The 14054-nt window shown below is 40.1% G+C and overlaps 1 protein-coding gene across 1 annotated transcript; it reads left to right on the top strand.

Annotated features, from left to right (window-relative positions):
• The first annotated feature begins 1212 nt into the window (after positions 1-1212).
• hells (helicase, lymphoid specific) lies at positions 1213-14012 on the top strand. Its single transcript, XM_074647007.1, has 23 exons — positions 1213-1472; positions 2460-2560; positions 3544-3662; positions 3899-4021; positions 4127-4168; positions 4262-4289; positions 4854-4912; positions 5001-5042; positions 5170-5397; positions 5621-5803; positions 5899-6042; positions 6993-7189; positions 7929-8022; positions 8418-8579; positions 9057-9199; positions 9859-10003; positions 10189-10272; positions 11019-11138; positions 11280-11396; positions 11517-11676; positions 11779-11875; positions 12014-12090; positions 13350-14012. Exons 1-23 carry the CDS (start codon positions 1465-1467, stop codon positions 13430-13432), a joined length of 2556 nt encoding a protein of 851 aa, XP_074503108.1. The 5' UTR covers positions 1213-1464; the 3' UTR covers positions 13433-14012.
• Positions 14013-14054: the final 42 nt, after the last annotated feature.

Genomic DNA, 14054 nt, shown 5'->3' with positions numbered 1-14054 from the left:
TTATGACAAAAGCATACAATATACAAATATTGCAGACAAGGACTCAACATAAATGTCAGGAATATGACTTTAGATAAGAAAAATCTTAATGAAAATTATTAAAATAAATAGAATAAATAAGCTCCAGTAACAAAAAAAAGGATGGAAAAATGCATCATTCTTCTTCAATGAGAATGACAGTTTTATTGCTGATTTTTATATGTATTTAAAGAATATATTAAAATTCTCAAACACTATAAACAGCAATAAAACTGTCATACTGTGTAGTGAACTCATTAAAGAAGAAGAATGCATTTCTCCATCTTGTTTTTCATTTTTTCCTGAAGCTTATTGATTCTATTTATTTTAATAATTGTCATTATGATTTTTCTTATCTAAAGTCATATTCCTGACTCTGTACATTTGTGTTGAGTACATGTCTGCAATATTTGTATATTGTATGTTTTTGTAATACATTTTTGGGGAAAAAAGGTGTTTAAATATTTTATTATTCTAAACATTTTATTATTTTATTATATATATATATATATATATATAGGTTTTTTTATGATATGTTTTTAGTGTTTGAGAATTTTAATATATTCTTTTAATTCATATATAAATCGAGTGGAAATTGGAGGTAGCATTTCTGCATTGGTGTATGAAAAATGTACAATGTATGTTAACAATGAATTTAATGTTATCTTTATCATTTTCAAAATGTAAAATCTCATTTTTATAATATGCATGCACCTTTACAGGCAATCGGCACTCGCGGGAAATATCAGATTAGGTATGGTACATATTTCCGCTCAGAGGGGTGGCTGTATTGTAAAATAGTTTACCCTATTAATTAAATCATCTGTAGTCTGAAAATTTGTTTTCTACACTTCATTTCTTAATACTTTTCATTACTTATATTCATTCCGATTATTCTATATACTTCTTAAATACTGCATTATCTACTCTTTAATTAATATACCACCCTATTTTTACAAGCAGTAGTTTCGTCCAAACTGGCGCGAAATGGAACAGCCCCGCCCATAATACTGCGTCAAGTTAGCCGAGCTGACGTAGAACAGCCTTCAAAATAAAAGATAACCACGACTTCTCAATGCAGCTCTAAAGCGTAATGTTGCGTTAGCAGTCTTATTTTGAAACGTATTACCCAGATGTGTATTCCTTGTGTGTAGCTGCTTGACATCATTCAGGACTCACACCGTGCTGCTTTCTGCAGAGTAGGACAGACTGGAAACTATTATTAGTCTTGTAACAGACTTTTTGCATAGTTTTAGATCATATTTCTGTGTGATATCTGCGGCTTTACACTCAGAAACGACTTAATAACTAGCTACTTCATAGAGTTATATGACTGAGTTGAATAACCTCCTTGTGTAACAAGTTTTGTTGAGAAAAAACTACATTTTTCTATAGTTAAATAGTCTTAACAGTTAACCACATTAATACCATCATCTGTTGACAACTATGAGCTGGTAAGTTGCATTATTTTTATGTATTTATTTTTTTCATTTTGTTTTTCCTTTATTTGGTTTAACTCAGACATTTACATAAACATACTTAATTAGATACAAATATGAAGTAAACCAACTTTTCCCACTTTTTTTACAGTGAAATTATAGAACACACAAATGGAACATGGGTTGCTTTTCATGTGAAATAAGATCAAATAAATTATAGTAATAAAAAAAATTACATTTAAATTTACATTTAACAGTCTCTTCTGCACTATATTCACTTTTTAATGGTCCTGTATCACAGCTGTTACCCTGTACTATATTCATTTTTAACAGTTTTTCTTCATCTCCTTGTATTTTTATATCTGGTATATTTCTTTGTACTTTGCACTACTAACTTTTTTACTGCCTTTTTACTAACATGTTTTGCACTGTGGAACTGTGATGCTGGAAACTTGAATTTCCAGATAATAGACACCATGAGTTACAGACAGTAACTTAATAATTACTATATATATATAATAATAAATAATAATAACTTAGCTAATTTACTCCTCTACTTCATTTTTGTTGTTTTTTACATTTATCCTTTGATATTGCAATATATTGTTATTAATTATTTTTATTTGTTTGTTTGTTTTATTGACACAACAAACATGAATTACTTCTTTATTGTTTTCTTCCATTTACATGCATGTTCTTTTTAAATATCTATATATTGTAATTTGCTTAATGAATTGTGTATATATATGTTTTTGTTTTATTTTGTTCTTTTTTAATTTTTATTTATTATTGAATTGACGCTTTGGCAATATTCTTCACCTGACAGTCATGCCAATAAAGCAAATTGAATTGAATTGAACTCCTCCATGTTACAGACAATATGGGTCTAAGTCAGTTTTGGAAATTAACTTTTTTGTCCACAAGACAAGTGGACAAGAAAGTTTACTAAATCTACCAGCCACTCTATAGATTTTGATTTGTGTTTCCTCCCCATGCTGACAGCATAAAGGAAGAAAGTCGAAGTGGGTCCCCTCACTGCCCCAAACCGGATGAATCCGAGGAGCCTCTGGGCACAGCCATGGAGACTGGAGCTGCTGCTAATGGTCAGTGACAAAGGACCCCCTATCTGTGATCCTCCCAAAGGGGCTTACTGAGGGGATTTTCTTGCGCTAATCCAACTTTAATTAATAAGGTGTTTCTGTCCTGACCGAAGAATTCTTAGTCGACTAATCGATTAGTTGATTTAACCGACAGATCTGTAAAATCTTCAAGAGAATCGCACAAAAGCACCACTTTAAATCTGGTGTTTACCAGAGATGTGCTCATAAGTTTATTAGAAATAAATCATTCAGCATAAAAAAAGTGGGGAAAAAACGACTAATCGGCTAAAGAAATCTTAGTCGGCAAATAGTGCCTTCAAAAGGGGTCGTGTTTACCGTGTTTACCGTGTTTACGAGATGAGTCCATATGAACGCCCCCCTCATGTCGTATTCACGACCTCGTGAGTGGAAAGTTTCTGAAAGCTCAGAGTTCATTACTTGTGACGCGTTTGTTGACGTGAGTTCATTTTTCGGTGCATAATAAGTTAGTATATTGTAATTTTAGTCGTATATTGTTTTTCTTGGTAATTGTATAATGTGTTTTAGAAAAATGTTTATATTCTGACATGTTATAGACCAAACAACTAATTGATTCATCTGGAAAATAATCAGCAGATTAATCGATGATGGAAATAATCGTTAGTTGCAGCACTAAATCCAACTTTAATTAATGCAGTGTTACACTCATAAGGTTGAGATAATGTGGAAATCATGTATTTTATCCTGTGAGTCTCCTCGCCTATATTATTAACAGCTGTCCAGCAGGAACTAATCAATCAGCTTTATTTACCATCTACATGCATACAAGGAAATTGACTCTGATTTTATGCATCTCTCTCAATGTACTTAGAAATAATATAACTGAATAATAATTAATGGAAGTTGATCAGCTTTTAAAAGAACTGTTGCTATAGTAATGAGGACATGTGGGAGGTGTGGACCCGGCCATCAGCTTGACTATCTGTCACTGTTGTTTCTTTTTTAAGATGTCGCTGTGAAATCTGAGAATGAGACATCTGAATTGCTCATCACTAAGGAAATGGAGGAAGAAGAGAAGCAGCTGATGGAGGAAGGGGAGAGGAAAGAAAAGGAGATGATGGATAAGGTGTGTTGCTTATTAATTCATCAACATTTGTGTTCTCCCGCTTTTTAAAACTGCATCATGTCATGTTCTTGTACGGCTGCTTGTGTTTAGACAACATTTAACAACTTTGTTAAATAAAAAGGGTTTCGTAGAAGAACATATTCCTCAAAGTTAGGAATTGAAAATGTTGGATTAGGTACAAAGAATCATCCTTTATTGTCACTAGTATCAAAAATGTCATAATGTTTGATTATTAGGCCCGGGAGTCTCAGGAGAGGGATTCTCATGACATGCGGTTCAAGAGACTGCAGCATTTGCTTCAGAAGAGCAACATCTACTCTAAATTCCTGCTGACTAAGATGGAGCAACAGCAGACTGAGGTACCGTGTGTCTTTGAACACCACACATGTTGAACTCTTAAACAGCCTCTGCTGTGTGAACACCTGCTGGCTGCCGGCTCAATCACACTCGTTTTCTGATTGCAGGAGAATGTCAAGAAGGAGAAATCTGAAAAGAAGGGCAAGAAGGTGAGAGAAGCTTCACTGAAAACACATTTTAGCTTAGCATTAAAGTACTTGTGACCTTATTCATAGAGGTATATTTGTCTTTTTTAAATGCAGAAAACAAAGACTGCAGAGCCTGAGAAAGGTGAGTGGATCTTCTGATGTTTGCTTTTATACTAAATATAGCATGAAAAGCTCCAATACACAGTTTTAAGTGATATGCTAAACCCTGGTTTCCAAGTAAGGGATCGCCCTGAAGGGGTTTCTTTCACAACAGTGACCCGCTAGCTGTACATTATCCCGCTTATTACACGGCTACTTGCTTAAGAAATCAATAAGTTGACACAAAAATGGTCCGCCAGAGTCTGATATCAGAACTGCGCCCATAGCAACGGTCTGCAATACCTCGTCATATGACATGATATCTGTTTTTATAAAAGTGCTTGTGACATCTCACAAGGCTCTGACTTTCTACTGAGCATTTAGCCCACTTTGTAGAAAATACCTAGTTACAAAACCAAAGCAAATTCCTAGTGTATACCTCTTACACCTGGCAATAAACACAATTCTGATTCTCATATATATCGTGGATCGCCATTCAGCCTAAAAATACAGAGATATGATTTTGTTTTAGTCCACACCGCCCGCCCTACTATAAGCAGTTTCCATTGTATGTATAAATGTGTGACTTTATTCCCTGTTGAACTAGATAAGAAGAAGAGGAGGAGGGATGAAGACTACAAAATAGCAGATGTCATGTCTAAAGAAGTAAGGTCTCATTTGACTTTTTGTCTGTTTTGCAGTTTCTCCGTTTACTGATCTGCTCACATCGGTTCTATTTAATTTTGTCTTCCAGGAAATCATGTCGCAAGCTAAGAAAGCAAAAGTGGACGAAGCGGTAATTCACTTTATATTGACTTTTTTTTCCATCTGGGTAGTTGAGATGTCATTTTAATAATCCAGAGGGGTGAATATAGAAACGTAGGGTCATAACAAACATGTGTATATCCAACATTTGATACCAGGACGAGGGACCGGCCCAGAAGAAACTAGAAGCCGAGGATATCGAGAAGATGAGCGATTCCAACCAAGACATCAAGAACCGTCTGTCGGAGACGGTGCGAGACAACGCCAAGCATCTCCTGGATCCTAACAGGAAGGTGAACGGCCAGCCGGTCCCCGCCCAGCAGCCGGAGCACTTCACCGGAGGGGTCATGAGGTCGTACCAGATCGAAGGCATCGAGTGGCTGAGGGTGAGTAGCACTTGACCAACATGAGATTGTTGAAGCTGATTGTTTGTTTGTTTGTTTGAGTAGAAGACAATGTTTTTTAAATTTAGCTTTGCTTATATAGTTTTTGAAGTGAATAATAATAGTGTGTTGAAGATTCAGTAATTTTCTTGTCTCCAGTACACATCAGTTTGTGTGTTCTTCAGTGATTGTAAACCAGCAGTCTGTGGTGTTCCCTCTGTGTCAGATGCTGTGGGAGAACGGCATCAATGGGATCCTGGCTGATGAGATGGGACTGGGAAAGACCATCCAGTGCATCGCTCACATCGCCATGATGATAGAAAAGAAAGTGATGGGCCCCTTCCTGGTGGTGGCGCCTCTCTCCACTCTGCCCAACTGGATCAGCGAATTCAAGCGCTTCACACCAGAGGTAGGAGGACGTGTTATACTCCCCGCAGTAATTAAATAGTTTTAGTATCATTATTTCATGTCAGATTTGACAGCAAAGTTGTGTGTCTGTCCCAGGTGTCTGCGCTGCTTTACCACGGCCCCCAGCCAGAGAGGGCCAAGCTGCTGAAGCAGATCCGTCGGCCTCAGGGGTCCCTCAACATGTGCCCTGTGGTCCTCACCTCCTTTGAGATCGCCATGATAGACAGAAAATTCCTGCAGGTAGGATCCCTGCTCATCCTTTACTAAAATAAAGATATTATACCAACTTATATATGACTAAAACATGCAGGTTTCAGAGGGACAAAAATGTGGAATCACACTGCAATCGTAGTTTTCTATAGAGCTCCGCTTCGACATATGAACCACCCCCAGACGTGTCATAGACTAGGTCGCTCTGGTTCCTCTGAGGGTGGGAGTGGAAGATGATCTTGGCCTCAAACTCCCGGGTCAGGGTGTCTTTGGATGTTGGGAAGCCATACCGAAAAATGATAGAGCTGTAGTCTCTGAAGAGGCTAAATGCCTTTTTCTGTGCCAACCAAGTTATATTTGTTTAAACCTTGGTATATTATACATCATTTGAAAGGTAACGTCATGATCTACCAGAATAAATGATCAATTGTATTTTATAAAGTAAAAAGCACAACTAATCGAATATTAATCGCGATCAAGATTTTGGCTTCCCACAATTAAATGATCGACTGCGATATTGACATTTAAAATGCGTTCCTGAATGTTGCGGCTGCAGTCCAGAGTAGAAGAGTAATATGCTGTATATTACTTGTTTAGTAAAACAAAAATACACTGAATTCAGGTGAAGAACAACCTTATTTTTAGTCTTAATTCGATACAAATATTTGTACATCAGCAGGAATGTAGCACAACATGAAAGTGAAAGCAGTGCTCTGTTTATTTAAACGTAAAATATTTTGTCCTTTTTAGTATCGTGATAAATAATTGTGATTGTGCCATAATCGTGCAGCCCTTCTTTAGAAGGTGCCTTTTAAAGACCTGAATTTCTGGGTCAAAATTATGCCAAAATCGTAATCCCCGTGGTCGACTTAAACAATATTCAGATGAATGGATATTAGAAATAATTTAGTTGCAGCCTTGTTTCACTGTTCTCATGAGTATTGTAAAAGAAGCTAAGCCATGTCTGTTTTCTGCTCCAGCGCTACCAGTGGAAGTACCTGATAGTGGACGAAGGCCACAGGATCAAAAATCTCAACTGTCGGCTGGTTCGGGAGCTGAAGATGCTGCCCACCGACAACAAGCTGCTGCTGACCGGCACGCCGCTGCAGAACAACCTGGCGGAGCTCTGGTCCCTCCTCAACTTCCTCCTGCCAGAGGTCTTTGATGACCTCAAGAGGTATGGAGCCATGTCATTTCTGTTGCTATTGCTCTGTTTAAAGTTACTACGAGGAACTTATAACTGGTTATGAAACAGTCTCAATCTAATATTGATGCCTCTATATGACCTACGTAACCAAACAAGACCATCAGCGAGAAGATTGGCTATTTCTATACAGTTATTCTTGATGTCTGTCATTCGTGCCACCGGGTTGGAATCTGGCAAAATCACACAGGTTCACCAGAAACTCCTTCAGCTCTGACTCCAGTGGGGGCCTCCAGCGTGGGCCAGCCCACCGCAGACAGACGGAGGTGAAGGCCGTGTTGCTGGGCCCGCTGGAGGGAAGGGAGGCACAGGAGAACCAGGACTGTGCGGGGCAGACTGTCAGACCCTGCTGCAGTAAAATGAGAGGTTGTCTAAAGGGACTCTGGTGCTCGGAAACACTACCGCTTTTGTCAAAATCAACACAAAATTAAAGTTCCTCGTAGTAACTGTGACTATATACAATGTAATGTGTCCGTGAAGATTGTGAAACCATTGTATTGTGACTTCATTGGTAATGTTACCTTTGAACAGACGTAGCATATCTAAGTATTACCATCAGTATAACGGGGAAAGGGAAAGTTGACCGAGGTTCTGCCGGGTTCCAAGCTTGCTCAGCTGTTATTGGAGCACAGAGGGAATTTAGGAGGTGTCAGTTGTTCAGCTTAAAGTCATTGCTCAGGTTTAACCTCTTGTTGACATGTCTGCTGTGTAGCTTCGAGTCGTGGTTCGACATCGGCAGCATCAGTGAAGCAGAGAGTGTGGTGGCTACTGAACGCGAGCAGAACATCCTGAGCATGTTGCACCAGGTCAGTCCTTCGAACCATCACAACACATCGCAATCATGGGACACTATAACCCTTACTTGACATGCTATAATGTATTAAGTGAGTTTGATATAATAGCGTTGATGTTAAACCATCAGTCATTTGCGTCGCCTGCCGCAAATTGTAACTATTCACATCTTTACATCGACTTCATATGTCACTGCGCTGCATGAAAAGTTTGCTTTGCGTATTCGCGCAAGTGCAAACATTTTATAAGTTCATATGTTTCTGACGTATCTGGGACTCCCACAACATGCACAAAGCAGCAATAGTGGTTATTTCTTCAATGGTTGATGAAACGTTGTTGGTATCCATGGAGGTAATCCCCTCCTGCTCTACAGGAACATACGTTTTCTAAAGGTTTTCTCTCGTTTCAGATTCTGACTCCGTTCCTGCTGAGGAGGCTGAAGTCAGACGTGACGCTGGAGATTCCTCCTAAGAAGGAGATCATTGTTTACGCTCCTCTGACAGCCAAACAGGAGGCCTTTTACACCGCTGTGGTCAACAAAACTATTGCCAAGATGCTGGGCATGGAAAAGGTTTGTAAATTGGTCTCTGTAGGTTTATTTTCCATCAGTCCCCACAGCTACAGTGTCAATGTCCCTACACAATGTAGTTCTGTTGTTAAATACCAGATTTAAAACATGTTTTTCAATCTATCTTTTCAACCTTTTGCCAAGCCAATATATCGGCTTATTACAGATATATCGGTATCAGTGTATGTCGGCTGATAAGTTGAGGTTCCACATTTCTTTAAGAAATGCTAATCAAAGATGTTTGTCTCTAAAGTAGACTTTGCCATTATTCTTATTCCTATTTACATGTCTTTACATATCGCCGTGTGTTTCTCTGATGTTTAATGTAAAACACTTTTAGTTGTGTTGTAGCTGAAAGGTGCCCTGCCTTATTTGAGCAGTGCTTAAACTGTTGGCAATAGGCGTCTGAGCTCTGCCTTATCAGTGGAGTCCAGTAAAAGCTAAGTGATTGAAATGGATCTGCTCTCTTGTTTTATTTAGACGGAGGCTCCTGTAGCGTTGACGCCAAGTGGCAGGCCGAAGCGTGGCAGTCGAAGGCCGGTGAACTACAAAGAAAAAGACGGAGACACGCCGGTTGACCTGGAGGAATATCTGGAGAAGGTCCGCAAGGAGCACGAGCTCAGGTCAGCACTGACGACACTCCTCTCAGCTGCACACTCAAATAATTAAATATTAAGCCCCTTTCCCACTGGACCGAAAACCCACTAACGCCCACTAACATCTGGCTTTTGTCTTTAGTGGGAAAGGTTATGATCTGCTGTAGTCACGGGTATTTATCATCTCCAGCTCTGATAGGCAGTGATGGAAACATGACAGCCGCGTGGACACGCTAATTTAAGCCCCTTTTCCAGCGCCATGCTATATGACACGTGTTTAAGTGAATATATAATAAATAAATAAAAATATTCTAATTTATTAACGTACAAAACATACAATTAATATGCTCTCCTCAAAGCCACCAGACTCCATTCAGGCAATAGTCATTTTACCTCGCTGATCATCGAAACACACTTCATTCAAACTCGACAGAAACAAAACAGAACTCATCAAAACCGTCTTTGTTCGTCTTTCCACTGTTCCAACAATGACCAGCTCTGGCTTGAGAGTTTGAAAGAGAGACTGAATACGTATAAATAAGAAATCATTAACAGATATAAAATAAGACTTAACCACCGTAACATTTTCACTGTTTACTAACCCTGTTTTCCGGGACATTCGTGACATCAAAAGTGACACACCAGAATAAAACTCAGTCTAACCTGAATCCTCTGATCTCCTCCAGCTCCCCTACAGTGATGGATGTCCAGACCCCGCTGAACTCGGAGATCAACCTGAAGCTGCGGAACATTCTCATGCTGCTAAGGAAATGCTGTAACCACCCCTACCTGGTGGAGTACCCCCTCGACCCCGCCACACAGGAGTTCAAGGTAACGCGGCCGTCACTCGTACTTGTTTGGTACAGTAACGTTGGAGCTACAGGTGCTGTGTAACTTTGAGAATGTTTTTCAGTAGTGATATTTAAGAAGCGCAGTTGGTATGACTGCCGGTTAATTGTATTCTTCTTCACCTTTTTGTGACACGTCCCTTTCTTCGCATGCTGTCCTCCCTACAGATTGATGAGCAGCTGGTGCAGACCTCTGGGAAGTTTCTCATACTGGACAGACTGCTGCCTGCACTGAAGGAAAGGGGACATAAGGTGAAACAGGACACTAATGACTAGTAGCCCTGCTGAGTTGGGGGCACAAGTACTTACATTTTGCCCCTGGTATGTTCAGGATACGTCCACTCTAAGAGAAATCAGCTAATGACATTTACAGTGACCTGCTGTGAACCACCAGAAAGTACATCTTAAGTCATCTCTTGTCTGATTGTGGAAACTAACCAAGCCTATTTGGGGCCCTAACTGGGATTCAGTAACCGCATACTACGACCAAGTTGTGCACAACTACAGCGATCTAACGTGATGTACTTCTTGGTGATGCGCACATCGATGCAGATGCTACTGTATCGATACAGCAGCACATGCTGTATCGATGCAGATGCTACTGTATCGATACAGCAGCACATGCTGTGACGGCAGTTTTGAAAAAGAAACCTCACCTATGGTGCAGTGCCAATAGGTGGCAGCAAAAGCCAATCCACATTACACAAACAGTGCATGTCTCAATTTAAAACAAACATGCATAAAGAACAGATGTTGTAGCGATACGTATCATATCATGGCCTCTGTATCGTGCAAAGGCTTTTGTGTATTGCCATCTGAATTATGCAGTGAAGGGATGTAGCATGTATTAGCACTGTGAGCTCAGGTATGTCCGCTTGATACGGTGCTGCTGTGTGCCAACAATCCTCTGCCCATGCTGTTTGTTCTCTTTGGTATCTTCCATGCCAGCATATATCTGACTTGTATGTGTGTTTGTTTGATTTGTTGTTGTGATCCAGGTTCTGATCTTCAGTCAGATGGTGACCATCTTGGATCTTATAGTGGATTACTGCTATCTGCGGGGCTTCGAGTACAGCCGACTGGATGGCGGCATGTCCTATGCAGACAGAGAGAAAAATGTGAGTATATTCAGCTCATTGGGAGATACAGAACACTTTGAGGCTGTTGTCTGGATCAAGAACTGGCAATCAAGTGGAGCCTCAGTAGACGGCAGAGTGTTTCTGTGATTACTAATCATCAGGTTCTTTCTTCTTCCCCAGATGGCCAAGTTCAGCAGTGATCCAGAGGTGTTCCTGTTCCTGCTGAGCACCAGAGCGGGAGGACTTGGGATCAACCTGACAGCTGCTGATACCGTCATCATCTTCGATAGTGACTGGGTGGGTGCAGATTAAAAAAATTAAACCTGTTTCTGAAACATTATTACCATTCAAAGTGTTCCCTTGTACATGTGTTGTGTTGGTCAGCGTGTGGTGATGCTTCATTCATTCCCCTCTCAGAACCCCCAGGCAGACCTGCAGGCTCAGGACCGCTGTCACCGAATCGGGCAAACCAAACCGGTGGTGGTGTACCGCCTGGTCACAGCCAACACTATCGACCAGAAGATCCTGGAGAAGGCCTCGGCCAAGAGGAAGCTGGAGCAGATGGTCATCCACAAGAGTAAGTGGCTTCATTTTGTGTAGTCTTTGTATGGTCTGAAATATTTTTCCAAATGTGGACTTGTGATGATTGTTTCTTTTCTTTTGTTTCTTTCCTCCACAGATAAGTTCAAAGGTGGGAGGGCAGACCTGAGCCACGGTAAAAGCTGCATTGATCTGGACGAGCTCATGGCGCTGCTCAAAGCCAGAGGCACCGAGAAGTAAGAAATCATCCTCTACTCCGACGAGTTAAAATGTTTTAGAGAATGTAAAGAAGAACTGAAACTGGGTCTTTACTGGGATCAAACTTCTCAACACAACTGGAGAGTAACATGTGGCTGTAACTTTGTCCCACTCAGGGAGGTGAAAGCATCAAGGGGAAAGGTGATCAGCGACAAGGACCTGGAGCTTTTGTTGGATCGCAGTGACTTGATGGGTGAGGAGACGCACCACTCGGATTTGCAGAATAAATTATTGCGATTACAATTTGTTTAATCTCATCCTGTGTGTTCGCCTTACAAAGCCTAGAGTGATGCACTCTAACAAGAATTCCATCATGTCTAGGGTTAGGGTTAGTGATATAATAAATAAATAATAAATGATAATCCCGATTATTTTGATCAATATGAGATCAAGATTATTCATTGATTTTTAGGGAAAAAATATTTTTATTGCAATTTCATATTTAAATAAACAGAGCGCTGCTTTCTCTTCCATATTGTGCTGCACACGTCAAACACTCTAAATGTTATGCTTTTACTTTATTACTGTCATCTATAGTGGCTATTTGCATAAAAATACACAATTCAAATAATTAGGAAATACTTTGCATCTCTAGCTGTTACTTTAGGAAGCGCTTGATTTATGCAGCAGAGTTTTCTATGAGCGGAGCATTTTAAACGTCAATATCGCAGTCGATCGTGTTCATCTAATTGTGGGAAGCCAAAATCTTGATCGAGATTAATATTTGATTAATTGTGCAGCCCTACTGTGCAGTTTGCTCGTTTGTAATATACTTTGTCATCTGTGGGTCTGAGCTGCTTGCTCAGTGCCCTCCTCATCCTCTCTGAACATTCAGCTTCTGTGAATGATTTCCTGGAAGCATGTAATGCTGAGGAGTGTTCTCCTATCCTAGCACTTTTAGTGGTACCTCTAGGGCAGGTAGCTTATCAACTAATACAGAAGGGAGGTTAGGATTCTGTCCGACTATCAGTTTATGTGGGCTGTAGCCATGAACACTGAGTTCTTAAGAACATGCTGTTCTTACTAGCCAAAAGGGTCCAGTCTAGGGCAGTGTGCCAGTCACATCCATTTTGCCGTTTCACCTTCTGGATGATTTCAGTGAGTGTCTTTCCAGTAGCCCGTTGCTCCGGGGACTGTATCCGGCTGTTGTTCTATTTTGCAAGGACACCGTCTCTGCATCCTGTGCTTAGCAGTGCCCAAGACGATTGTGATTGGTTTAAAGAAATACAGACAAGCTAGGGCGTTTTTTTCCGCCCTATAGCAGAATGATAATGTGTGGAGCCAGACCTTTCTGTGTAGACTGCGTTGTCCCTTCCATTGACCTTCACAGTACACTTATTTGTAACCACTTGCAGGTATAAATTGTGATTTCATCTCTTATCTGTATTGACCATGATTTCAGCTGTGGTCTGTTCAACTGTTGAACTGAAGTACTATTTTTATTTTTTTCAGTCAAAGGAAAGGAGAGCACGAAGAAAGAGAAGGTGGGAGTCTTCGAAGTGATCGAAGAGTCGCCAGAGATCACGTTGACCTGAGAACACTTGAGTATTCACATACGAACTTGTGACCACTATCCTAAAGAGAAAAACTGAAGCTGCACCTCGACGGCTCACAACTGCTGTCACTTGCTATAGAGAAAATATCCTGAAACTGCTGTCACTTGCTATAGAGAAGATATCCTGAAACTGCTGTTTGTAGACTTTTAACAGTGTATTTTTCTGTCTTTTATTGTAACTGCCTTCATAGTACTGTTTTTTTTGTTTAACCACTATACAGTACCCTTTTTGATTGAGATTTGGGTTTCTGATGGCCGTCAATGATATTTTGATCATTTTCATGCAAAAAGATGAAGAAAAGATTCTTCAGCTCATTTTCTCCCCGACTGGCAGACTATTAGAGGAACGAACCTGCCGGTAAAACCCAAAACACGACGCTGCGTGTGTGCTTGCAGTGTCTGATGGTCACGGAAATGCACATTTGCTTCAACCGTTGTCCCGCCAGTACCCCCCCCCAATCATTGCTTTCATTTTCTTGTTGTAATCAAAGCACTTTTCTGCAGGTTAAGCTTACACATTCTTGTATGTCTTTTTATATAAATAAACTCTGATTTAATAACTTTGTTGTGTTTTTTTTCCCTCCAGCATTTGCTAGAAAACA

The sequence above is a fragment of the Sebastes fasciatus genome, chromosome 9, assembly GCF_043250625.1.
Source record: "Sebastes fasciatus isolate fSebFas1 chromosome 9, fSebFas1.pri, whole genome shotgun sequence".
In the NCBI taxonomy this organism is placed as follows: Eukaryota; Metazoa; Chordata; class Actinopteri; order Perciformes; family Sebastidae; genus Sebastes; species Sebastes fasciatus.
This window is presented reverse-complemented; position numbering and strand designations above follow the sequence as displayed.

Bases quoted from the DNA above. Each gene is read 5' to 3' on its own strand.
- hells (XM_074647007.1), top strand. The intron at 4,169-4,261 runs GTGAGAGAAGCT...TTTTAAATGCAG, and splicing joins CTGAAAAGAAGGGCAAGAAG to AAAACAAAGACTGCAGAGCC. The intron at 5,043-5,169 runs GTAATTCACTTT...ATTTGATACCAG, and splicing joins AAGCAAAAGTGGACGAAGCG to GACGAGGGACCGGCCCAGAA.